At 51.3% G+C, this 26,158-nt stretch overlaps 3 protein-coding genes and 1 long non-coding RNA gene across 5 annotated transcripts in view; 2 read left to right on the top strand and 2 right to left on the bottom strand.

Moving 5' to 3' along the window:
- LOC130537969 (uncharacterized) overlaps positions 1-26,158 on the bottom strand; it is a 157,466-nt gene that overhangs the window by 110,450 nt on the left and 20,858 nt on the right. The window lies entirely within an intron of this gene.
- Positions 524-19,238, top strand: pds5b (PDS5 cohesin associated factor B). Its single transcript, XM_057055072.1, has 35 exons — positions 524-632; positions 5,074-5,201; positions 5,412-5,615; positions 5,728-5,814; positions 6,767-6,864; positions 7,490-7,616; positions 7,876-7,956; positions 8,100-8,240; positions 10,339-10,454; positions 10,547-10,641; positions 10,760-10,905; positions 11,062-11,213; positions 11,892-12,005; positions 12,090-12,171; positions 12,243-12,291; positions 12,408-12,547; positions 12,954-13,069; positions 13,153-13,258; positions 13,464-13,624; positions 13,709-13,832; positions 13,921-14,079; positions 14,233-14,301; positions 14,417-14,553; positions 14,653-14,776; positions 14,847-15,051; positions 15,190-15,304; positions 15,442-15,574; positions 15,659-15,778; positions 16,182-16,244; positions 16,321-16,466; positions 16,759-16,831; positions 17,039-17,469; positions 17,566-17,646; positions 18,502-18,595; positions 18,669-19,238. Exons 2-35 carry the CDS (start codon positions 5,094-5,096, stop codon positions 18,699-18,701), a joined length of 4,230 nt encoding a protein of 1,409 aa, XP_056911052.1. The 5' UTR covers positions 524-632; positions 5,074-5,093; the 3' UTR covers positions 18,702-19,238.
- On the top strand, positions 19,793-26,058 carry kl (klotho). The gene is made up of 13 exons (XM_057055083.1): positions 19,793-21,259; positions 21,708-22,138; positions 22,218-22,297; positions 22,372-22,534; positions 22,662-22,767; positions 23,135-23,284; positions 23,370-23,605; positions 23,784-23,979; positions 24,061-24,239; positions 24,348-24,455; positions 24,569-24,674; positions 24,799-24,925; positions 25,334-26,058. Exons 1-13 carry the CDS (start codon positions 20,546-20,548, stop codon positions 25,666-25,668), a joined length of 2,931 nt encoding a protein of 976 aa, XP_056911063.1. The 5' UTR covers positions 19,793-20,545; the 3' UTR covers positions 25,669-26,058.
- Positions 26,007-26,158, bottom strand: part of rfc3 (replication factor C (activator 1) 3) — a 2,146-nt gene continuing 1,994 nt past the window's right edge. For both annotated transcript variants that reach the window (XM_057055141.1, XM_057055142.1), the window contains exon 9: positions 26,007-26,158. This exon is cut by the window's right edge and continues 81 nt beyond it. In XM_057055141.1, coding sequence (XP_056911121.1) covers positions 26,048-26,158 — 111 coding nt within the window. In that variant the 3' untranslated portion in view covers positions 26,007-26,047.

Raw genomic sequence — 26,158 nt, 5'->3', positions numbered from 1 at the left:
TACACATTTATTGTCCTCATCTAGAAGCCAAAGTCACTGTTCCCCAAGCTCTGAGTAGCAACAACCTCCCCATTTATATCTATAAATGATTAATCAGGCCGTCTTATTGCTCCTAGAACGTATTTAAAGTGGCTTTGCCAGCATTTTCCTGCAACGTAATGCTGCAGGTTGGAGGAGCGCCATTATTCTATACTGGAGCGCCCCCTACAGTCCAAAGGCAGGATCGGACTGATGTTTTTAGATCATTTCAACTGTATTATTGCACATATTTCGCCAATCCGCATACGGTTGAAAACTACAATACTTCTACTTTAATACTGGCGCTGCAGTAGTCAGTGTGATGAGATGTAAATAAAAATAACATCAATGCAAATCTGTAAGATTCATTTCTTCCGCTACTTTTACACAAACTCAAAAATATTTCGGATCAATCAACAATTTAGGCCTGAAGATAAAGCAGCATCTTTGCATCATGATCTGCTGGGAGATGATGGCCCATAGGTGGCGCTCCAAGCACGTGCACGGCTCGGACCCGCGGGCACGAAAGCGACACATATTGGCGCCATTTTGGAGCGCGGAGGGGAACGAGAGCTGCAGAGGAGGACGCGATTGAGCACAATTCATCGGAACAGGTAAGAATCCGCGCGGGCGCCGCCAGGTTTGGGGCTGCAATTGTTCTCGGGCGACGCCGGGGGGGTTCCGGGGAGGCTCCGGGGGGGTCCGGAGCGGCTCCGCCGGGTTTCAGCGCCGATCGGCGGAGCGCTGCCCGCCTCGCTCGCCTCTGTTCTCGGTAGCCGTGTGCGCTTCATCGCGGTGGTTGACCTGGTCCCGCTCGTGGGTCCCGCTCGTGGGATCCGCTCGTGGGATCCGAGCACATCTGGGGAAACGGCCGCCGGGCTTGAATTTGTGACTGAATTCCTGCTGCGGGTTCGGAGCTGCTCTGTCCGCCCTCTTGTCACTGATGGCTGCTGCTAACATTAGCTAACATTAGCGTCAGGCGCTAGCTGCTAGCGAGGTTAGCCCCAGCAACGCTGCAGGACAGGGTTCCTTTAGGGTCCAAGCAGCCCGGGCAGGACCAGAACAGCAGCCAGCATCATGCAGCGATCCCTGCCCGATCTTCGGCCACACTGACGCGCATCAGCGGCTCCGGGTCATCGGAACCTTCTGGCCGCTGCGCGTCTTCAGGATCCTCTACGAACATTTGCCGACAGTAAAGTTGGTCATCTCACCATGAACCATGTGCACCTCTGACACGCAGGACTCGGCACAGCAGCGCTTTGATTGAAGAAGCAGGTTCCGAGCTTTGATGGTTGCTTTTACCCGGTTCTCCATCAGAACCCCAGATGAGTTGATCCGGCTTTGAGAAGTTTCTACTCTTCCATTCAGCTTGTTCCTCTTCTCACCTCTGAGATCCAACACTTGCCAGAGGTTCTAGAGTTCGGTGCTGCAGAACCGAGCCCTAGAACCTCTTTGAGATGATATGTTGTCAATAATCAGCGGAGTGTTTCCCCCGAACCTCTGAGGTCTCCCACAAGTGACCCGGATCTCCTGTGTGGGTCAGGGTTTGTGAATCAGCCGCCATCAGAACCCAGAAACACGTCGACTTGGGAAGATCGGCTGCTGCAGCTCTTCAACCCAAACCTGGAGGGTTAGAGAGTTAGGGTTAGGGTTAGGGTTAGAGTTAGGGTTAGGGTTAGAGTTAGAGTTAGAGTTAGGGTTAGGGTTAGAGGGTTAGAGTTAGGGTTAGAGGGTTAGGGTTAGAGGGTTAGGGTTAGGGTTAGAGGGTTAGGGTTAGGGTTAGGGTTAGGGTTAGAGTTAGGGTTAGAGGGTTAGGGGTTAGGAGTTAGGGTTAGGGGTTAGAGGGTTAGGGTTAGAGGTTAGGGTTAGAGTTAGGGTTAGGGTTAGGGTTAGGGTTAGGGTTAGAGTTAGGGTTAGGGTTAGAGTTAGGGTTAGAGTTAGGGTTAGGGTTAGGGTTAGAGGGTAGGGTTAGAGGGTTAGGGTTAGGGGTCAGGGTTAGGGTTAGAGTTAGGGTTAGGGGTTAGAGTTAGGGTTAGGGTTAGAGGGTTAGGGTTAGAGTTAGGGTTAGGGTTAGAGGGTTAGAGGGTTAGGGTTAGAGGGTTAGAGTTAGAGTTAGGGTTAGAGGGTTAGAGTTAGGGTTAGAGTTAGGGTTAGAGTTAGGGTTAGAGGGTTAGGGTTAGGGTTAGAGTTAGGGTTAGGGTTAGAGTTAGAGGGTTAGAGGGTTAGGTTAGAGGGTTAGGGTTAGGGTTAGGGTTAGAGGGTTAGGGTAGAGTTAGAGGGTTAGGGTTAGGGTTAGGGTTAGAGGGTTAGGGTTAGAGGGTTAGGGTTAGAGGGTTAGGGTTAGGTTAGAGGGTTAGGGTTAGGGGTCAGGGTTAGAGGGTTAGGGTTAGAGAGTTAGGGTTAGAGGGTTAGAGGGTTAGAGGGTTAGGGTTAGAGGGTTAGGGATCAGGGTTAGGGTTAGAGGGTTAGGGTTAGAGGTTAGGGTTAGAGAGTTAGGGTTAGGGTTAGAGGGTTAGGGTTAGAGGGTTAGGGTTAGAGTTAGGGTTATGGTTAGAGTTAGGGTTAGGTTAGAGTTAGGGTTAGGGTTAGAGGGTTAGGGTTAGGGTTAGAGTTAGGGTTAGAGGGTTAGGGTTGGGTTAGAGTTAGGGTTAGCTCCTGATGGGTGGGTGGATGGATGGACTCATGAACCCACTCTAACCCATGAACCCACTCTAACCCACCCATGAACCCACCCTAACCCACCCATGAACCCACCCTAACCCACGTGATACTTGGGTTTTGTGTGTGTGTGCACAGAAGAGGTCGTTGGGTCCACGTCCAACCACCAGCCGGTGTCGGCGTTCCGACTGGCTGAGGAGGCTGAAGGTGTTGTGGTGTGATAAATCACAGATGAGGGGGAGCAGCTGGGGATCGGCACCAACCAGGACTAACCACGACCAACCAGGACTAACCACGACCAACCACGACTAACCACGACCAACCAGGACTAACCACGACCAACCAGGACTAACCACGACTAACCACGACCAACCAGGACTAACCACGACCAACCAGGACTAACCACGACCAACCACGACCAACCAGGACCAACCAGGACTAACCACGACCAACCAGGACTAACCACGACCAACCAGGACTAACCACGACTAACCACGACCAACCAGGACCAACCACGACCAACCAGGACTAACCAGGACCAACCAGGGGCGGGTTAGAGAGCACGGACATTCCCTGCAGCTTGGACTTGAATAATCCAGGATGGACGGAGCCCAAACATCAGGCTCCCTTAGACGGCTCCAGAACTTCTGTGCTTCCACTGAGGGTCAGAGAGACGCGGCAGCAGCTGTGGGGGGGGGAAGGTTCAGCCGAGCTGCCCCGCTGGGGGCGTGTCCAGCCAACACCCGCTGTGGGCGGAGCTGACCCAGAGAGGGTCAACACACCCGGTCAGCTCCATGGAAACAAGAGCAGGAGAAGAGTTCTGGCTTTGGGCTCATGGTGAAAGGAGTCTTCAGAGAGGACGCCTGCTAATGCTACTGTAGCTGCTAATGCTACTGTAGCTGCTAATGCTACTGTAGCTGCTGCTGCTAATGCTGCTGTAGCTGCTGCTGCTACTGTAGCTGCTGTAGCTGCTGCTGTAGCTGCTGCTGCTAATGCTACTGTAGCTGCTAATGCTACTGTAGCTGCTGCTGTAGCTGCTGTAGCTGCTACTGTAGCTGCTGCTGTAGCTGCTGCTGCTGTAGCTGCTGCTGTAGCTGTAGCTGCTGTAGCTGCTGCTGTAGCTGCTGCTGCTAATGCTACTGTAGCTGCTAATGCTACTGTAGCTGCTGCTGCTGTAGCTGCTGCTGCTGTAGCTGCTGTAGCTGTAGCTGCTGCTGTAGCTGCTGCTGCTGTAGCTGCTGCTGCTGCTGCTGTAGCTGTAGCTGCTGCTGCTGCTGTAGCTGCTGTAGCTGCTGCTGCTGCTGTAGCTGCTGCTGTAGCTGCTGCTACTGCTGCTGTAGCTGCTGCTGTAGCTGCTGCTGTAGCTGCTGCTATTGCTGCTGTAGCTGCTGCTGTTGCTGCTGTAGCTGCTGCTGCTGTAGCTGCTGCTGCTGCTACTGTAGCTGCTGCTAATGCTGCTGCTACTGTAGCTGCTGCTAATGCTACTGTAGCTGCTGCTGCTGTAGCTGCTGCTGCTGTTGCTGCTACTGTAGCTGCTGTAGCTGCTGCTGCTGCTGCTACTGTAGCTGCTGCTGCTGCTGCTGCTACTGTAGCTGCTGCTGGCCTTATCACACGTGTGTAAAGGTGTAATAAAACGCGCCACCTGGTCATGAAGGAGCTGCTATAACGGTCCAGTGATTTTGTTCCGGCCGTTTTCTCGCTGTGCGTCTTCTTTACATTTCACACAAACCCGGAGTTGGCAAAGTGGGCACGTTGCCATGGTAACAGTCAGCGGTGCGCAGTCTCCAGTTTATTTGGTTTTTGAGGTTGGACTGTGTCTCTGTTTGAGGAGATGCTTTTTGGGCTCCTGGTTCTGGTCCGTTAAAGGTGGGGAGCAGCTCTTGGCGCTCATCTCCAGTCTCCGCTGCGCCACCCTAAAGGAGGAGGAGCTTCCTGTCTGAGCCAGCTCACGCACCTGGCGGAGCTCTGAACCTGCGCTGCTCTGCCGGGCGCCGCTCTGCCGGGCGCCGCTCTGCCGGGCGCCGCTCTGCCGGGCGCCGCCGCGCCGGGCGCCGCTCTGCGGGCGCCGCTCTGCCGGCGCCGCCGCGCCGGGCGCCGCTCTGCCGGGCGCCGCTCTGCCGTCTCCTGTCCAGGAGGCGCGTCCTCGCGTGGCTCCTCCCACCATCCTTGGACGGCCGACGTGCTCGTACGGCCACAGGCTCCGCCGCCACCTTCATGCTGCTCTCAAACGGTTACGTCTCTAAACATGATGGGATTAACAGCGTCTGTTAATCTCCATGGCAACACTGACTTGAGGGGGTGCTGGAAGGTGGAGCGCGGGGCTGTTTCCTCCTCGCACCTTCTGCCCTGGCCTCCACCGCTGGTGCCGCTGGTGATCTTCTCTGCGCTCCTTTGCAGGCAGAGCAGAGCTGAAGAGGATGGCTCACTCTAAAGCTCGAGTCACAGATGGGAAGGTGACCTACCCCCCAGGGGTCAAGGAGATCTCTGACAAAATCTCCAAGGAGGAGATGGTCCGCAGGCTGAAGGTCAGTTGGACTTTTCTCTCCCCTTCTGCTGCTTAATGGCATCTGTCTGGAAGTAAACGTCAATAAATGAAAGAATTTCCATTGTGATTAAAGATGTGACTTCCTGGAAATAAAAACCCTCCTCTTCAAATGAGAGACCTGTTGTTTGAGAGCCGATTTACAGAGGCCTTTTTAAGGGTGACCTTTGTTGCTGCTGCCACACGCTTCTAGATGGTTGTAAAGACCTTCATGGACATGGATCAAGATTCTGAGGAAGAGAAGGAGCTGTACCTGAACCTGGCTCTCCATCTGGCTTCTGATTTCTTTCTGAAACACCCGGACAAGGACGTGCGTCTGCTGGTGGCCTGCTGCCTGGCTGATATCTTCAGGATATACGCCCCAGAGGCACCATACACCTCCCCGGATAAGCTCAAGGTACCTTCCTCACCGTCAGAATGTGTTGGGGCGTCCATGGTGGGTTTCATGACTCCCTGACCCCTGACCCCTGACCCTAACCCTTCTCAGTGAGCCTCTCCCTTGTTTCCAGGACATTTTCATGTTCATCACAAGACAGCTGAAAGGACTGGAGGACACCAAAAGTGCCCAGTTCAACAGATACTTCTATCTCCTCGAGGTACGTCAGCCTGCTGTCCAGCTGGGCTGCACAGTGGCATTTTGGGGGGGGGGTAATAAATAGTTTAGGGCATTTAAGAGTTTATAACACATCCTCTGAAATAAACAAGACTCTTTTGGATCACTTGTTACCCATTAAAGAATAGATAATGATTCCAAATCCCAACGGCTGACCTACATCCAGCCACATCTGCTGTCCCTCATCCCCAGACAGTCCTTCCACTCATCTGTCTAATCCTCATGTTACTGTGACAATATGGATTCATACATAAATGAACACGTTGTGTATTTAAAGGAGGCTTTGTTAGCGTTAGCATCCTGCACTATAGGCCGCTACTGTTTCCCACGCGTTGTCCCCTGCAGCTTGTAGGGCGATGCGGATTATTTATGGATTTTTACCATTTCTTTCATCACTCAACCAGGATAAAGTTCCCTGAATGTGAATGGATATTTAGGACCCCCAGGGGGCGCTCTGGCAGCACAAGACAGAGGGGTGGAAGAGCGACTGGAGGGTGCCGAGGAGCCGCTAGTTTAATTGTTTAACAGTCTTTTTGGCTTCATGTCCACACCCTCGTCATGATAACACACCAAGAAATGCTGACGAAGCAGCTTTGAAGTTAAAGGAAGCAGCATGTTGCTGTCTTTGGTCATTAAGCATTTAAATCATAAAGGTCTCACCACCTGCGGCTTGTAGTCGGCTGCAGTTTAGATGTGTGTTTGTGCTTAAATATTATTATATGTATAATATTATATTAAATCTGCGCGGTGCAGCTCAGAGTCCGTCGGCTCTGTGGTACAGAACTGATGTTAGAAATCAGCCCAACATTTAATAGCGACCAGAGCGCCACAGTAAGTGAAGGGAAACCCTTGGCGTTAGCCTGATCTTGCTATATTTACTTCCAGGAGCGGCGTGATCAGTCGACGCACTCTGATATTTTCTCTCCGTGTTTTAGAACATCGCCTGGGTGAAATCCTACAATATTTGTTTTGAGCTTGAAGACAGCAATGAGATCTTCACCCAGCTTTACAGAACGCTCTTCCAAGTCATCAAGTAAGTGTTTCTGTCAACCCCCCCCCCCCCCGCCTGTCCTGTCTTCCTGTTTCCTGCTGTCTTACAGGGCTTCTTTGCCCGCTCCGCCTTTACTCTTTCACGTTTTTTCACCTTGTCCCTTTGGGCTTGCCGTTCTGTCCGTCAGAAAAAGGCCCCTGAGCTCCCATAGCACCTTAATCTGCAGCTGCATCCTGGAACTGCACAGCAGCAGCAGCAGTCCAGTTCTTCCTCTTCTTTTGCCCCCTTTTCCCTCCACGCCGCTCTGTTCAAACGTACACAACCTGGAGGGTTAAATTCTGCAGTAAAGAAGTTGGATCTCGGCCAGTGAAACAAAATGGCACTGGTGTGTGCCAAGGTTATGGCCACAAATGTGTGTGGCTTCATGTTTTCACTGTTATCTATGAAAAATGTCAAGAGCTTGGCTTTATGTTGGAGATGGTGGAAGGAAGGAGACTTTTAATGCTTGATCATCACTGACACTCAGCACGTCTGTGCTATCTTAAATTCATTCATACATTTAAAAAGAACCTGTAGAAGACAGTAAAGAATGCCTGATTAATTAGCTTAGGTTGATCTTCACACCGATGTGCGTCATTGTTGAATGATGCTCTTCTCACTTTGCTAGCAATGGCCATAACCAGAAGGTGCACATGCATATGGTGGATCTGATGAGCTCCATCATCTGTGAAGGAGACACTGTTTCTCAGGAGCTGTTGGACACAGTGTTGGTCAACCTGGTGCCTGCACACAAGGTACAGTACTGTTCAGATATCAGTGTGAAGATTCCCAGTTTGAGCCTTTGAAGGAGAAGCTGCTCCCCAATGCTGAGGAGCCAGGTTCGTGTTCCATAACCTGCAATTCATTGCGACCCCTGCAGGTCACATTCGGTACAGCGACGTCCTGCAGGAAACGTGCTCCGATGAATAAAAAAACAACAATCTTTTTGCCATTTCATTTTATCCTTCTGTTTCCACACATGAAAAGAACCTGATGTTTATTCTCTCCATCTAGAATTTGAATAAACAGGCGTATGACCTGGCCAAAGCTCTGCTGAAGAGAACCGCTCAGGCCATTGAACCCTACATCACCAATGTAAGACTTTTTTTTGCATCCTGTAATGTATATTTCAAATGATTATTTTTGTGGATGTTTGACGGCAGCAGATGCCAGAAACGTCTGATCTGCCACACATGACGGTCTTAAAGTTGAAGAGTAATCGCTACGGTTCCTCTCAGTTTTTCAACCAGGTGCTGATGCTGGGCAAGACTTCTGTCAGCGACCTCTCCGAACACGTTTTTGACCTCATTCTGGAGCTTTATAACATCGACAGCCACCTGCTGCTGTCAGTGCTGCCACAGCTGGAATTTAAACTGAAGGTATCATGTTGCTAAATCCTCGTTTCCTTGGTTGTAATTTAGTGTAATTTGCACGATGATGATTCGTATTATTTAGATAAACCCATCAGTTACTGGTGAAAGCATCAACTGTGTCCAGCAGAGGTTCACTGAGAGCTGGATGCTCAGGCCAGATTCTCAGACCTATATATAATAATATATACCTCCAGACTATAAGCCGCACCTGTCTATAACCTGCATTGAAACTTCTGCAAGCTTATTCTGCAGCAACTTTATTAAACACTGAACCAAAGACACGTCAACGAAGGGAGGTCTTCAATCACACACACAACCTGGCTTATGGTGTGGAGGTGCAAACAGTAATTAAAACAGTAATTAAATACATCAACAACCAGAACTCAATGAAGAGAACACTAACATTGAAAGTTGCAAAAGATAACATTTACAACGAACAAAAACAGGGTTAACACCAACCTGAACCCACAGACACACTGCCACAAAGCATGCTGGGAAATTCCCACACTGACCCTCCCCAACACGCTACACTACCTTTGCTTTTCTCTTCAAACAGTGGCTGTGACGCGCCAGTAACTTTTCTGCTCGAGCGCCCCTAGCGGCCGATAGAAAAAATACATAAATAAGCCGCACCGTAGAATAAGCCGCAGTGTTTAAAGTGTAGGGAAAAGGTAGCGGCTTATAGTCCGGAAAATACGGTGTGTATATATATATATATATATATATACATACATAACTATATAACCCCCAGAACGGCACAGTTTAGTTACTCTGCAGGTTTCTTTATTTGGCTGGAGAGACGAAGCAGGGGGCCATGCTAACCCGAACCCTTCCTGCTGATGGATAATGCTCATTAGCTCTTCTGATGGAGTGTGGACCACCACCAGCTCCTCAAAATAATGGCTGCAAGGCAATCTCCTCCCTCTAGAGTCCCCCATCTCTCTCTCATCCTCTGAGCTATTCTCTTGTCATCGTTGTCACCTCTGTTCTCTCCTCGGTGCTTCTTCCTCTTCTTCCTCGGTGCTTCTTCCTCTTCTTCCTCGATGCTTCTTCCTCGGTGCTTCTTCTTCGATGCTTCTTCCTCTACTTCCTCGGTGCTTCTTCCTCGATGCTTCTTCTTCGATGCTTCTTCCTCTTCTCCTCGATCTTCTTCTCTCCCCTTCTCCCTCGATGCTTCTCCCTTGATGCTTCTTCCTCTTCTCCCTCGATGCTTCTTCCTCGATGCTTCTTCCTCTTCTTCCTCGATGCTTCTTCCTCGGTGCTTCTTCTTCCTCTTCTTCCTCGATGCTTCTTCCTCGGTGCTTCTTCCTCTTCTTCCTCGGTGCTTCTTCCTCGGTGCTTCTTCCTTGATGCTTCTTCCTCGATGCTTCTTCCTCGGTGCTTCTTCCTCTCTCCTCGGTGCTTCTTCCTCGTGCTTCTTCCTTGAGCTTCTTCCTCGATGCTTCTTCCTCTTCTTCCTCGATGCTTCTTCCTCGTGCTTCTTCCTCGGTGCTTCTTCCTCGATGCTTCTTCCTCGGTGCTTCTTCCTCGATGCTTCTTCCTCGATGCTTCTTCCTCTTCTTCCTCGATGCTTCTTCCGTTCTTCTTCCTCGATGCTCTTCCTCTTCTTCCTCGATGCTTCTTCCTCGGCTTCTTCCTCGGTGCTTCTTCCTCGATGCTTCTTCCTCGATGCTTCTTCCTTTCTTCCTCGATGCTTCTTCCTCGATGCTTCTTCTCTTCTTCCTCGGTGCTTCTCTTCCTCGATGCTTCTTCCTCTTCTTCCTCGGTGCTTCTTCCTCGATGCTTCTTCCTCGATGCTTCTTCCTCTTCTTCCTCGATGCTTCTTCCTCGGTGCTTCTTCCTCGATGCTTCTTCCTCGATGCTTCTTCTCTTCTTCCTCGATGCTTCTTCCTCGGTGCTTCTTCCTCGATGCTCTTCCTCTTCTTCCTCGATGCTTCTTCCATCCCCACTCCTGCTCTTCCTGCCACTCACCTTCCTGTGACTTTGTCCATCACAGTTACTGCAGTTGTGGCTGTGGAAAAACAAGAGTGATGCTAGTGTAGCTCATTAAAGCTCTCGGAGCAAACGAGCCGTGCGTCCTACCTGTTTGCTGTTGTGTCTGCAGAGTAATGACAACGACGAGAGGCTGCAGGTGGTGAAGCTACTAGCTAAGATGTTTGGGGCCAAGGATTCTGAGCTGGCTGCTCAGAACAAACCACTCTGGCAATGTTACTTGGGCAGGTGAGTGTCGTTATATCCTCTCAAAGGCAGCATAAATGAATGAATAATGGGTCTCTTATTTCCAGTGTTAACAGTATTTCTCTTCCCCAAAGGTTTAACGACATCCATGTTCCTATCAGACTGGAGTGTGTAAAGTTTGCCAGTCACTGTCTGATGAACCACCCTGACCTGGCCAAAGACCTCACAGGTAACCGGTGGACATTTCAGGCATGTCTCCTCTGGAAGCTGTGACCGAAGGCTGGTTAGAGCTCTTTTAGGTGCAAGTGACGAATAATTCATTTCTGGTCTTTATGCTTTCTCTCCAGAATTCCTGAGGGTCCGATCACATGACCCAGAGGAGGCCATCCGCCATGATGTCATAGTGTCTATCGTAACTGCTGCCAAAAAAGACTTGTCCTTAGTCAATGATGCCTTGCTCAATTTTGTAAAGGAAAGAACATTGGACAAAAGAGTAAGTGGAAGTGTGGAGATGTCTTAGGTTCTTTCTCAGTTTGTAGGTTAGGTCTTTTATTGCTCAACTGTTATTATAAAGTGGATCTTTTGTGGGGAGTATACGCTCACAAAGTTACGATTTGACTAATTGTTTTGTCCTGTCCCCTGACATCAGTGGCGTGTGCGGAAGGAGGCCATGATGGGCCTGGCGTCGGTCTACAGGAAGTATTCCCTGCAGGGCGAAGGGGGGAGGGAGGCCTCCAAACAGATTTCCTGGATTAAAGACAAGCTTCTCCACATCTACTACCAGAACAGCATTGATGACAGGTCTGATAAGCTTCTCCCTCTGCTCTTCCCACCAGTCTCACGGCCATACCATCCACTCGGTTGTTTCATTCAGTGCTTATCCAAGCAGAGTGCAGCAAGACGCTATCAATATAGATGAGATCCTGTTTGAGCGCTCACAGTTGCCACAGGGCATCGGGGCATTTTTCAGTCCTCGAGCAGCCAAACAGCACGCTGCGTTGCCACTTTCCTCACTGAGCTGGAAGTGTGAGTGAAGTGCGGTGTGGGGCCATCGTGTCCAGACAAAGCCGACAAAGCAGTCGCACTAATGACGCACAACAATATCACCATCGGACGCCTGAATGCAGCGTCTGAGCTGGTCTCACAATCTCTGCAGTGGTGGGGAACCAGTCTGCTCCCAAGAGGAAAATTCAGTTTATTTTTACCCCTCAAGCACACGCACGTGCGCACACACGCACACCCACGCACGCACACACACACACTGCAGTTTTGGGGAGATGATGCTCATACATGTAGCCCAAAGTAAAATCTATTGAATCATAGATTTATTAACATTATATCGTGTCACTGAAAAAATGCCACATCTGTAATCCTACGTCGTCTCGTCATTCTTTTATTCTCGTTCCCCCTCCTGAACAGTGGTTTAAAAAGAGTCATTCAGGATGCTGCTTTTGTTAAGATCTGCCTGTGTGCTCACAGGCTACTGGTGGAGCGGGTCTTCGCCCAGTACATGGTCCCTCACAACCTGGAAACGGCCGAGAGAATGAAGTGTCTTTACTATCTGTACGCTACCCTGGACACAAACGCTGTCAAGTACGTCCTCTCGGTGTCCCGACACAATCACAAATGTTGACCTGTGAGCGTCAGAACTGAAGCCCTTTATTTGGATCCTCTCAGAGCTTTGAATGAGATGTGGAAGTGCCAAAATCTGCTGCGACAACACGTTAAAGACCTGCTGGAGTTGATCAAAAAACCAAAGGTAAGCAGCTGAAAGAAAGCTGAGTTGGCACACACATGCCTCCAGCTTCTCATGCTTCTGTTTATCTGCAGTCTGAAGCATCCAGCAAGGCCGTCTTTGCTAAGGTCATGGTGATCACAAGTAAGAGCTCGTTTCAATCGGCCAACAAAGTCCACATGGAAACAGCTTGATTGCTTTAATCAGCTAGGCATCATCCGATCTGTGGTGTGACAGCTTTACCTGCCCTGTTGCTGCAGGGAACCTGCCGGATCCTGGGAAGGCCCAGGACTTCGTGAAAAAGCTGGCTCAGGTTCTGGATGACGACGAGCGCATCAGGGATCAGCTGGAGACTTTGGTCAGCCCATCGTGCTCCTGCAAGCAGGCGGAAATCTGCGTGGTGAGTTCTGAAAATGACCCAATCATTGCAGAGTTGTGGGTGACATCAGCATCCTGAACTGGAAAACGACCTGAAATCTGATGCTCTGGGCCGGGTCGAGGTGATGAGAAGGTGGCAATCGCACCACTTTCCTTTGAAAGCCTCCCACCTCCGGCCCTTAAGAGGGTGGAAGCACGCGGAGTTTGACACCCCGAGCTGTAGAATCTGTCATTTCCACACTATTCACTTGGTAAATTAAAACAACAGATTAATTATTACTCTAGATTGCTGGAAATTGACCTCACCCAACGTGTCCTTGCATGTTTTTCATACTTTTGTGACCTCAGGCAACTCGAATGGAACGAGAGAATAGGTGAGGGTGTCTTTGGGGGGGAGACTATTTTAAAAGTGCATTTGTCACTTTCAGAGGGACATTACAAAGAAACTTGGCAGCCCCAAACAGCCCAGCAATCCCTTCCTGGAAATGGTGAAGTTTCTGTTGGAGAGAATCGCTCCTGTACACATCGACACAGAGTCTATCAGGTGGGAACAAACCCAGAGGTTTAACAACACACCGGCGATGCCGACCTTTGACCTGTTCCTGTCTCTTTATTCTTTCCCATCAGTGCTTTGATAAAACAGGTTAACAAATCTATAGATGGAACCGCTGATGACGAAGAGGAGGGCGTTCCAACCGACGAGGCCATCAGAGCCGGGCTGGAGCTCCTGAAGGTAACAAGAAGAGTCACATTCAACTCAATTTTGTTTAAGGAAAAAATATTCGTTCTTGCTCTTTCCTGCCTTCGTTTTATTGAGTGAAGCCAGGAAGTGAATAATCGTGACAATCGGGTCCTTTTTTGAGCACACCTGGTTCTTTTTGATGATGGTTCGGGTGACTGTGATTGGAAACATTCGGCTCTTCTTTTATTCCACACAGGTGCTGTCTTTTACACACCCAGTGTCGTTCCACTCTGCGGAGACCTTCGAGTCCCTATTGGGTTGTCTGAAGATGGATGATGAAAAGGTTGCAGAGGCAGCACTGCAGATCTTCAAGAACACAGGAAGCAAGATGGAAGAGAGTTTTCCTCACATCAAATCGTATGCTTCACTGTTTGCAGGCCTCCGGAACAATCCTCATTTATTTTCCTACCTCACAATCACCGTCTCATCTGCTCCCCCTAGTGTCTTGCTGCCGGTACTGCAGGCCAAGGCTAAGAGAGGCCCACCTCGCCAGGCCAAGTATGCCATCCACTGCATCAACGCCATGTTCACCAACAGAGACACACACTTTGCTCAGATCTTTGAGGTCAGTCAATTCCACAGGGTTCTTTCCAAATACTGAAGAGCCCTCAACTAAAAAGACTAAGCACCCTATGTTGTTTCTTCCTCTCCAGCCTCTACACAAGGGCCTGGATACTACTAACATGGAGCAGCTCATCACTCCTTTGACCACCTTAGGACATCTAGCACAGCTGGCCCCGGAGCAGTTTGCTGCGCCGCTCAAATCTCTAGTTGCCAACTTCATTGTGAAGGATCTCCTCATGAATGACAGGGTACACTCATCTGCTAAGGAGAGGCAGGGCTTCTACTGATTACTCAGCCACCTTTTCACAGAACAGCATTGCCCTGACGTCACTAAACACTTTGCATTTAATTGGCCGCGTGGTTGCACAAGGGACTGACGGTGTTGTCTGTGTTGTGGATAGATGCCAGGTAAGAAGACGACCAAACTATGGGTTCCTGATGATGAGGTGTCTCCAGAAACTCTGGCTAAGGTCAGAACTCCGTCTTGGCATCTCGTACATGTGACATTCGATGACTTCCTTCAATTGTGTTTAACTGGAATTTCCGATTGGGGGGTTGAATTAACGCAGGTGTGTTTGTGCTTAGATCCAGGGCATCAAGCTGATGGTGAGGTGGCTACTTGGAGTGAAGAACAACCAGAGTAAGTCAGGAAACTCCACCCTGAGGATGCTGACGGCCATTCTGCACAGCGATGGAGACCTGACTGAGCAGGGCAAAATGAGGTGGGCCACAAAGCCTGCATGGCTTGACTCTGTCGAAGGATCGTCGTGTCAAACCACAATGATGTTTCTGGTGCCCGATGTTCTGCTCTCCTCCCTCAGTAAACCCGACATGTCGCGGTTGCGTCTGGCAGCAGCGTGCGCGCTGCTGAAGCTGGCACAGGAGCCGTGCTATCATGAGATCATCACGCTGGAGCAGTACCAACTCTGTTCCCTGGTCATCAACGTAAGAGCCCCCCCGTCGTCTTCAGCAGCTCCAGGCGCCTGTTTCCGCTCACCGTTGTCTTCCTGTCCAGGACGAGTGCTACCAGGTGCGACAGTGTTTCTCCCAGAAGCTCCACCGGGGGTTGTGTCGCCTGCGTTTGCCTCTGGAATACATGGCCGTGTTCGCTCTGTGTGCCAAGGACCCCGTAAAGGAGCGGAGGGCCCACGCTCGCCAGTGTTTGGTGAAGAATGTGAACATCCGCAGAGAGTACCTGAAACAGCACGCCGCCCTCAGTGGTAAACCGTCTGATCTTTGATCTACCTCTGTGAAACAGAGCTTGTTCTGATGGAGCTCCTGATTATCCCTGCTCTGGACAGTGAGCTCCTCCAGCTCTGTTGTGAGGAGCTTCTAATACTCCGCGTCTTTGCCAACAGACAAGCTGCTGTCTCTGCTGCCCGAGTACGTGGTGCCCTACGCCATCCACCTCCTGGCACACGACCCGGACTACATCAAAGTGTCAGACATCGAGCAGCTCAAAGACATCAAAGAGTAAGTCCTGAACTCGGCTGTTCGGAATACTCAGTGTCATCCTGAGATTTTCCTTTTTTACTGCCTTGATTTTATTTTATTTTTCAAGCTTTAGGCATTTGTATTTATATGCTAATTAATTAATTAATTGCTCGCAGAGCTCTGTGGTTCGTTCTTGAGATTATCATGGCCAAGAATGAGAACAACAGCCACGCCTTCATCAGGAAAATGGTGGAAAATATCAAGCAGACTAAAGATGCCCAGGCCCCCACCGACCCGAAAACCAACGAGGTAACGCCGGGTCTGATGTTGGCGCTACAAATAAATGGCGCTACAAATAAATGTGCCGATGTTGCGTTTTTCTGTTCCGAGCAGAAACTGTACACGGTGTGCGACGTGGCCATGCACATCATCATGTCCAAAAGCACCACCTACAGTCTGGAGTCCCCCAAAGACCCGGTGCTGCCCTCCCGCTTCTTCACCAAACCTGACAAGGTTGGTCTGACATGCGTCTCGGAGGCCCTTTGTCCTCTGCTTATCCTGCACTCTTAGAATTTTGCACTTGTTTGTGCACTTTTAGAATTTTGCACTTGTTTGTGCACTTTTAGAATTTTGCACTTGTTTGTGCACCTTTAGGAGAATTTTGCACTTGTTTGTGCACTTTTAGCTGAATTTTGCACTTGTTTGTGCACATTTAGGAGAATTTTGCACTTGTTTGTGCACTTTTAGCTGAATTTTGCACTTGTTTGTGCACTTTTAGGATAATTTTGCACTTGTTTGTGCACTTTTAGGTGAATTTTAACACACTGGTAGAACCCCCCCTCACAATCTTCACCTCTCTCTTGAGGTTTGCTTCACATTTGCAACTGAATCAATCTCTGATTTTTCCCTGTTTTAGAATTTCAACAACACCAAAAATTATCTCCCACCGGAGATGAAGTCATTCTTCACGCCAGGAAAGGTGAGTCGACCTGCTCAGAGTGATGCGAGTTGTTCTGGACCAAACGAGTCCAAGTAAAGACCTTTTCCTCGTCCAGCCCAAGTCGGCGAATGTTCTGGGGGCGGTGAATAAGCCGCTGGCCTCGGCGGGGAAGCAGCTCCAGAGTAAAGCCTTCCGAATGGAAACCGCCAGCAACGAAGACTCCTCATCGAACCCGGGCTCTCCGCAGCGCAGCAAGACCAGGTACCAGCCTTCAGTGGGGGGAGACAGAGACAAACTGACCGTTCGGGGTCACGGGGGGGGGGCACAAATGGTGATGGCTCAGCCACTCGCCAGTTCATCACAGGGCCCCAGGTGAGCCTTGGTGGGTTCGGTACCTTGCTCAAGGGTACCTGCAGCAAGGTGTGAAGGTGTTCTGGCCCCCACTACCTGCACCAGGACTCGAACCAGGAACCCTTCACTTCTCAGCCCAGTTAGACGGGTCAGCGAGTGGTCGCTCTTCGGTTCTGACGTCTGATTCAAACGTCTTTTTCAGGCACGACAGTGCAGAAATGGATCAGAGTGAAAACGAAGACATCACCATGAAGAGAGCAGACGGCACCGACAAGGTATCTGACCGGTCCTGGAGCCTCCTGATGTCCTTCAGGTTTCAAACCTAGACGGCACCAGCACATATCCCCACTAAAGTCCCGCTATCGCCGTGGTAACCCTGCTGTGATGACGGGCACTGCTGCTGACCACTGGATCTGCCACACATTCATTTCATCTCCACGATTCTTTACAAGCACAAGAACTTGATTTCAGTTATTTTGCAGGATATTGAAAAGCCGCGCGGTCGCAAACGCGGCGTGGCGTCCAGCGAGGACGCGGAGAGCAAGCCGAAGCGGGGACGCAAGAAGGCAGCCGCCAACACCACCTCGGCGGGCGACTCTGAGGACCAGTGGGACGAAGACAATCGCCCGGAGGACGAACAGAACAGCCCGCCCAAAAAGGCCCGCAGGGGCCGGCCGCCCAAGTCTGCCACCGCCAGCCAGGACACGCCCACCAAGGGGAAAAGGGGAAGAAAGAAGGCGGCTCCTCCACCAGAGGAGGAGGAGGAGGAGGAGGAGGAGGAGGAGGAGGAGGAAGAGGAGCGAGGGGAGGAGGAAGCAGAGAACGACGAGGATGAAGACGACAGGAGCAGTGAAAATATGGAGGTGAAGACCAAGGGAGGAAGGCAGACCAGGACACCACGGAGGTCGCAGGGGTAAACGCCCATTCACCATGACAACAGCACGACCGAGGGGGTGTGGTCAGCAGCCTCCTAACACCATGATGGTCTCGTGCCTGTTTTCCTCCCCAGGCTGGACCCAACAGAGTCGACGCCACAGAAGCGGCGAGGACGTCCTCCCAAATCGGCTCAGCCAGCGGCCAAGAAACCAGCGTAAGTCGCTGCGGCGCTGAGCAGCGAGGCTCCGGGCCGGAGCTCTCAGACCGGGTCGCAGTCCTGTTTCAGGACGTGCACGTGCATAGGCGTAACTGGCCGCCCAGCACGGCCCACACCCGTCTGATCCGCACGCCATGAATGCGTGTTTGGGCTGTTGTGGCGTCTGCAGCACCAGGTGATGCTAGCAGGGCTGAGCCGTTCCAGTGATGGTGAAACCTCACCGGACCTTCATCATCATCTCGTGTGCGTGACCCTGACCCTAACCCCTAACCTAACCCCTAACCCCTAACCCTGACATTAACCCTAACACCCTAACCCTCTTACCCTGACCCTAACCCCCTGACCCCCTGACCCCTAACCCTCTAACCCTAACCCTAACCCTCTAACCCTGACCCTAACCCCCTGACCCCTAACCTGACCCCTAACCCTGACATTAACCCTCTAACCCTGACCCTGACCCCTAACCCTGACATTAACCCTAACACCCTAACCCCTAACCCTCTAACCCTGACCCTAACCCCCTGACCCTGACCTCTAACCCTAACCCCTAACCCTCTAACCTGACCCCTAACCCCCTGACCCCTAACCTGACCCTCTAACCCTGACATTAACCCTCTAACCCTGACCCTAACCCCCTGACCCCTAACCCGCGGCCCCTGACCCCCTGACCCCTAACCTCTAACCCTGACCCTAACCCCCTGACCCTAACCCGCGGCCCCTGACCCTGACCCTGACCCTGGGTCGCCCTGTGGGAGGCGACTAGTGTTGCCATAAACCGTCCGTGGGGGGGGGTGGGGGGGGGTTCTGGGCCGTGCAGCGCCGGGACACTCAGTCATCTTCCTGTTGCTCCAGGCGTGGGGGGAGGTCCAAGGCAGCGGCGGCCAAGGACGACTCTGAAGAGGAGGAGGAGGAGGGGGAGGAGCAGGAGGAGGAGCCTACGCCCAAGGTACGTGCACACCTGCCCAGCAATATGGAATCTGTGCATTAAAGCGCAGCTTTTAAACCCAAACCGTTGTCAGGGTCGCAAGAAGGCAGCAGGACGGAGAAGATGAGCTGGAGCGGCGGCGCGGGAAACACGGACATTGAACTTTTTATCTTTTTCATATTGCGACGCTCCTGCTGATCCGCTCACACGTGCACACACGTGCACACACGTGCACACACGTGCTCACACGTGCACACACGTGCACTCGACCTCCGTACATCCGTGTTCAGCTGTGGGTGTTTGCGTTGTGATGTGTTCGCCACGTTAGCTAGGAAGAGTTTTAACAGAACAAGGAAAACGCTCCCTGTTGTAAATAGTCTCATGTCTGTTTCATGTTCTTGTTGTGTTGATGCTAACTGGGGGCTAAATGCTAAATGCCCCCCCGCCCCAAAAGTGCCCCCGTTCCAAGAAAAGGAAACCATCATTCCCTCTGTTACACTGTTCACAACAAAGAGATTAACTGTACTTTTTTGCGATGTTAGAAGCCGTTTTATTGCATTTTTGGTTTACAGTCCTGTATATTTTCTTTTTTCTTTTTTTTTTTTTTTTTTTTACAATGTATTGAAAATAAAGTGTTAATTCTGTCCAGCTGTAGGATTTCCTGAGAGGTGGCGTCGCTTCTTTTTTAGCTTTGTGTCGCTGTTGGGAGTCGTGAGCAGCTCGTGGCCTCGCCCCCCCCCCCGGTCGCCCCCTCCCTGTCGGGTCTTTTAAACTTTAGTGTCATTTATCACAGAAATCCAAAGTCTGGACTATAATTCTGCCTCTTGTCGGGGCAGACGTGCACATTTCTTATGAACACCATTTAGCTGCTTTGATCTCGGGCTGGTCACCTTAATAATAATGAATCCTAAAGAGGCTGCAGACTGCTGCCAGAGGGGCACCAACCAGGGGTTGGGGGCACCAACCAGGGGTTGGGGGCACCAACCAGGGGTTGGGGGCTCCTCTGGCCGCCCCAGGCCTGGGAATGTGCACCTGAGATGGGACCAGCTCAGGTGTTCTGTGTTCTGAGCTCATGATCAAAGCTGACGTTGCCGGTCAGATTTATTCCAGTGTTGGTTAGCGGAGCATTAAGAGTGGCTTCACTTTTATTCCAAGGCCATTAACCAATAAACGGGACTGTTAATGAGGCCGCCCTAACCCTAACCCTAACCCCCGGAGAGCTTCATGGACATTGGACGTCTGTTTCATCGTTAAATGGACCAGTTTGGATGTTTGAAACAAAACTACCAAGTTAGCAGCTAGCTATTCTTTTAGGGTCGCAGCATTAAATGACAATCTGGTTTATTCTTCACAGTGATGCAACAGTGAGGCAGAAAGGGCGATTAATCACACACACACACACACACACACACAGAGCTATGATGCTGCATGGACCAAGATGTTCGTCAGTAAAAGAGTTTCCCAGCAACGGAGCTGAAAGCAAAGAAGATAAGAATTATTGTGACCATGGAGAAGCAGGACGCCCCCACTGCTGTTTGCACACCCCCCCCCCAGCTTCTGACTTGATTTGGAGAGGAATGCAAATGGGATTTTAGTGACATAAATGTCCTCATGAGATTATCTGCGGCGGAGGATGGACGGTAACGACGCTGCTTCCGGCTGTGGCACCTGGGTCGCGCGCGCATCACGCTCCCAACTGCTCAGCGTTTGCATCCATTCTAGACTGTTCCATATTCATCCAGGCAGGCGCTGCACATATTAAATGCAACAGACTTTTCGTGCGGGCTCTCGCCATCAGGCCGTGCCCGGAGACCTTCGCGCATCAGGTGCTCTGGTTAATAATTGACAGATTTGGAGAGGCGGTGTGTTGTGGGTTCGCAGCCCACCGTTCACTCCCCGAGAACCCTGAGGAAGGAAGGTCCAGGGCAGCTCAGACAAAGATTCTGGACACTCGGGCCAGTGGTGACAGCCATGAGTGCTCTGCTCGCCCTCGCATTGCTCGCGTTCACCTCCGCAGCGGGGAGTCCCAACGCTGGGTTAAAAACGTGGGGGCGTTTCAGTAAATTGCCCTACCCGGGCGACAAGGCTTTCCTCTACGACACATTCCCCAAAGACTTCATATGGGCCGTTGGCACTGCGGCGTACCAGGTGGAGGGCGCGTTCGAGAAGGACGGCAAAGGGCTCTCCATTTGGGACACTTTTACGCGCGGCGGTAACCGGATGGCCACCGGGGACGTCGGAAGTGACAGCTACCACAACATCCACGCCGACATCAGAGCGATCCGGCAGCTCGGCGTGAGCCACTACAGGTTCTCCCTGTCCTGGTCCAGGATATTCCCCAACGGCAGCCGCGGGAGTCACAACGAAATTGGCACCAACTATTACCGAAACCTGATCAGGAAGCTGAAGGAGATCCGCGTGCAGCCGGTGGTGACGCTCTACCACTGGGACCTGCCGGAGCACCTGCAGCAGACCCTCGGTGGGTGGGCCAATCCGGAGATGGTCGCGATTTTCAGGGACTACGCCGACTTCTGCTTCCAGACATTCGGGGATGATGTGAAGTTTTGGATCACGATCGATAATCCGTTTGTGGTGGCGCGGCACGGGTACGGCACCGGGGTGGTCGCCCCGGGGATCAAGAGCGACCCAGATCTCCCTTTTAGAGTCGGCCACAATCTCCTCAAGGTGGGTGTCGCTAGAGGCGTAAAAAGGCGTGAAACGTCGGCTTTGTTAGTTCTCTTGAAATGTTCGTAGATTTACAGAAAAACATAATGTGCAAAATTATTGAAATAAATACAAAATGGTGTTAGGTGAAATTCAACTTTAGAGGTTTTGATGAAAGGAACAAACTATTTCAAAAACATTGCAAATGAATATTTTCAAATACAGGTAATTATTATCAATTAAACTGGAATAGGACTGAAATGACCCATTAATGCTACATAATTAATGACACATAAAGAAGCCTAGAACACAAACTCACCGTCGTCGTTTCTACCCCTTAAGTGCAGTTTGTGTAAAGTTACAGTGACTGTGCTAAAACAATAGAAAGGTTAAAATCGGGTGATCTGTTCATTCCTTTCCTTTTATCAGCGGAACAGGGAAACTCGTGCTGCTCTGCTCTTCTCTCCAGGCTCATGCGGCTGTCTGGCATCTCTACGACCGCCACTACCGACCCCGCCAGTGGGGCAAGCTGTCCATCGCCCTGTCCTCGCACTGGATCAATCCCAGTCACACCCGCCTGGAGAGCCTGCGGGAGTGCCAGTGCTCCCTGGACCACGTCCTGGGCTGGTTCGCCAGGCCTCTGTTCATAGACGGGGAGTATCCTGCCTGCATGAAGGAGCGGCTGGGCTCGCGGCTGCCCTCCTTCTCCAGGGAGGAGCGGGAGCAGGTGCGGCAGACAGCAGACTTCTTCGCCCTGTCTCACGGGGCGGTGCTGAGTTTCCAGCTCATCAACGACAGCCTGAAGTTCGGCCAGCATGAGGATCTGGACCTCAGGAAGCTGCTCTACTGGGTCAACGCTGAGTACAACAAGCCGCCCATCTTTGTGGTCCAGAGCGGTTGGTAGGTTTCCGTGCTGTCCTCCGCCCAGTTTCATCTCTTCTACACACATTTGGTGGATTCTGCTGCTCCTCTAATTCAGGTACGTCCTGGGCAACACCAAGACCGAAGACCCGAAACACATGTACTACCTGAAGAGGTTCATCGCCGAGGCGCTAAAATGTGAGCGCTGACATTCAGGCCAGGCCGGTAGAACGGTTGTGAGCGACTGCATCGTGTGCGTCTCTGCCATGCAGCCATCGTCATCGATGGAGTGAAGGTGATCGGATACACGGCCTGGTCCCTGATCGACGGGTTCGAGTGGCACAGAGAGTACGGGATACGACGGGGGCTTTACTACGTGGACTTCAACACTCCGGACATGAAGAGGGAGCCCAAGACCTCCGCCACCTTTTACAGGTGCTCTTTGTTCCTCTTATGTGACAGAGATTCCAGGTGTATGTGAAGCAGCGATCGACTGATTGATGCCAGCTTGTTTCAGCGCATGAAGCCTCTCGGCGACGTCACGATGCTTCCTGTCCCGTAGAAACGTCATCCAGAAGAACGGCTTCCCAGAGCTTCCAGAGAACAGCCCGGCCCACGGAACCTTCCCCTGCCATTTTGTCTGGGGAGTGTCGGCCAACTCCATTCAGGTGCACATGTGTGAACCCAGCACGCTCCTGTGCCTGCTCGTGCTTCTGTGCAGTATTAGTCTGGAACGAGATGTTCCTTCGTGACCTAGAGGGAAACTTCAGTGTTGAACTAGTGAGGTTTGAAGTTTAATTATTTTAACTTGTGATCTATTAATCATTTCATAAGAGTGAGGGCAGCGATCTTTGTCGGCCTCTGGTTGATTACGCTGTTTTGATGGTGAAAGTCCAGCTTTGAGCCACTACCCCACAGCTGACAGTTTGCCCCATTTGGGGCTTATTTGAGTGATATGAGGTGAACGTGACGTGACGTGACGTGATGTGGCGGGCGAGCGTGTGTTTATGCGAGAGCACGTCCTGTGTGTTGCAGGTGGAGACCACGCCCACCCAGTTTTCAGACCACAGTGTTTACCTGTGGAACATCTCCAACAATGGGCAGCTAAAGAAGCTGGAGGGCTTCAACGCACCGCCTTTACGTCGGAGCCCGCACTGCGCGGATTACGCCACCGTCCGACAACAAGTAGGCCCTCTTTAGGCGGCCCTCCTCCGTCACAATCCTAAAAGCTCTTTGCAACTTGCAGATGATTTAAGCTGCTTTAACTCAGGTGGAAGAAATCCAGAAGATTGGCGTGAACCACTTCCATTTCTCCCTCAACTGGTCAGCGCTGGTGCCCACAGGTGATGTGGCTCATGCCAATACGACCCTACTCAGATACTACAGCTGCTTCACCCGCCAGTTGCTGCAGGCCAACATCACACCTGTGGTCACACTCTGGCACCACACGCGCCAGCGCAGCAGCCTGCCGGCGCTTCTGGACAACGCTAACAGATGGCTCAACAGGTGGAGAGGATTTTCACCACTCAATTACCATTATCACTGCCCCCTAGTGGGGAGACGTGGAACGGGTCGAAAATGGCACCTACACTTTTAGGATTTTCTATTGTGACATTTTTGCACGTTAAAAACATCCCATCGCAGTCACAATGTGCACGCAATGAAGCGGCGGGTGTCTTCTCAGGGACACTCCGGAGGCGTTTGCAGACTACGCCAGGCTCTGTTACAGAGAGCTTGGTGAATACGTGAAGATGTGGATCACCTTAAATGAACCCAACGATGAAATGGTGAGCTACCAGGAGGGCCATCAGATGCTGCGGGCACACGCGATGGCCTGGCACGCTTACGATCGGGACTTCAGGCCCTCGCAGGGAGGACAGGTCAGTGCAACGGCGAGGCCGCGCTGACGCCAACGTCAGTGTCGGTTTAGGAGTCCGACTCACAAGAGTTCTGTGCTTCAGGTGTCTTTGGCTCTCCACATGGACTGGGTGGAACCAGCGTTCTCTTTCAGCCGGGAGGATGTGGAACCAGCTAAAAGGGTTTTAGATTTCCGCGTTGGCTGGTTCGCAGAGCCGATCTTTGGCACGGGCGATTATCCTCTGGGCATGAGGAGCTGGCTGCGACAGCTCAACTCACTCGAGTACAAATCCATTCACATTTGACTCTTTATCGAAGACTTCCTGTCTAACCTTTACAGTAAAACGTGATCGGCGCACGGATTCATGAGATCTCTCCATGTTTCCCACAGCCTGCCAGTGTTTAATGAGGACGATCATCACTTGGTTAAAGGGACGTATGATTTCTTCGCCATCAGTCACTTCAGCACCAAGTTGGTGACGCACGCCAAGGAAGACTCGTAAGATACATCCTGTTTTTATTCGTAAAACCCCATGAAAGGCGCACTTTAGGAGATTCTTACTTGGATTAAAGTCCTCAATCAGCTTTTCCAAGTCGGTGTCATGCCTGCAGATACACCTACACAGCAAAGCTGGAGGTGCAACACATGATAGACACCACGTGGATCATGTCCCCGAGGCCTGTGGTGCCCTGGGGCCTGAGGAAAGCCCTCAACTGGGTGAGCAGACGGAGCAACACACGCAGCATGACTTACATTCTCTTAAATCAGTTGTGTGATGTGGACGCAGACGTGCTGCTTTTGCGTGACGATGAATCTCGATGTCGCTCGTCCGCTGCTGCAGGTGAGGGAGCGCTACTGCGACGTCCCCGTCTATGTGATGGCTAATGGGGTCCAGGAAGATCCAGCTCGCTTCAAAGACAGCTTAAGAGTGTACTACCTGTATAACTACATCAACGAAGCACTGAAAGGTGAGAGGGACACGCACACACACACACACACGCACACACACACACACACACACGCACACACACGCCTGTTGACACTCTCATCATGCGTGTAGCCTCATGCAGCGAGGGATCAATGTCTAAAATGTGACCCTCCGCCGTGGTCTCGCTGGAGTTTAATCATTCTCTTTAGGTCAGCGACCCTTGAGCTGACTTGGAACACACTTGTGTTGTTCGACCAGAACATGAAAACACAAATACACACACTGCTGTGAACTGCTGAGTCAAGGTTACTGGGTGGTTACGGGTCCCTCATCTCATCTCATTTTATGCCGGTGTGACCTGGTCATTTATTGGGGAAACCAGCCAGTGTTTCTTACATTTGACCCGCTCGTTGTGTCGCCTCTCAATGGCTCCTTTCTGCTGCCTCAGCATACACTCTGGACGGGGTCAACCTGAAGGGGTACTTTGCCTACGCCCTCAATGACCAGCGGGACCCAGAGTTCGGCCTATACGGGCAGGTCCAGCAGGAAGTCATCGTCAAGGCCTCTCTCTCCAATTACCGCAACATCATTCGGCACAACGGCTTCCCCATCCTGGGGGGGGCGCCGCAGCAGTGTCCCAGCAGGCCTCAGCCCTGCAGCGGCTGCCAGCTGCTGGTCAGGAAGCCTGTGGTGGGCTTCCTGACTCTGGTGGGCTCAGGGGTGCTGATCACCCTGGGCCTCGTCATCTACTACACAGCCAGAGGACACAAGGAGTGTTACTGATGAAGCCGTCGCTTCCACCCTCAACTGTCAGATTAGAAAAGATGGATTTTCTTTCATTAAATAGGTTTTATGCTGCAAGTGTGAACGTTGTCAGGTGATACGCTATACTTCCACTGTCATGTTTTCTATTTTATTAGGTCTGGAATTGCATGTTGGTAGCGGACCAGAACTATTAAAGGGTTTAGTTTAATATGCAAATTTTATTCCTACTATTTAATGTCGTTTTGCAGTTTTCTTTATGGTGCTCAACAACGAAGCTGCGGTAGCGAGCGGACGAAGGGAAGGCTCCACATTTCCTAAAGTCTTTACAGGGAAGACGGGACATGTTCCCCAACAGGTTTGTGGTGGCAGCAGATTTTTATTGGGAGGAAATAAAGATTTAGAACATCATGCCATCGAGACCATCTTCCATGAACTTCTTGTACATGGCCATGAACCTGGCGACGAAGGCTTCGAGGTGGTAGATGGCCTTGTTGCCCAGCTGCAGTCT

Source organism: Takifugu flavidus, chromosome 14, assembly GCF_003711565.1.
Source record: "Takifugu flavidus isolate HTHZ2018 chromosome 14, ASM371156v2, whole genome shotgun sequence".
Lineage (NCBI taxonomy): Eukaryota > Metazoa > Chordata > Actinopteri > Tetraodontiformes > Tetraodontidae > Takifugu > Takifugu flavidus.
Note: the sequence above shows the minus strand (reverse complement) of the source record. Positions and strands in the feature narration are given on the sequence as shown.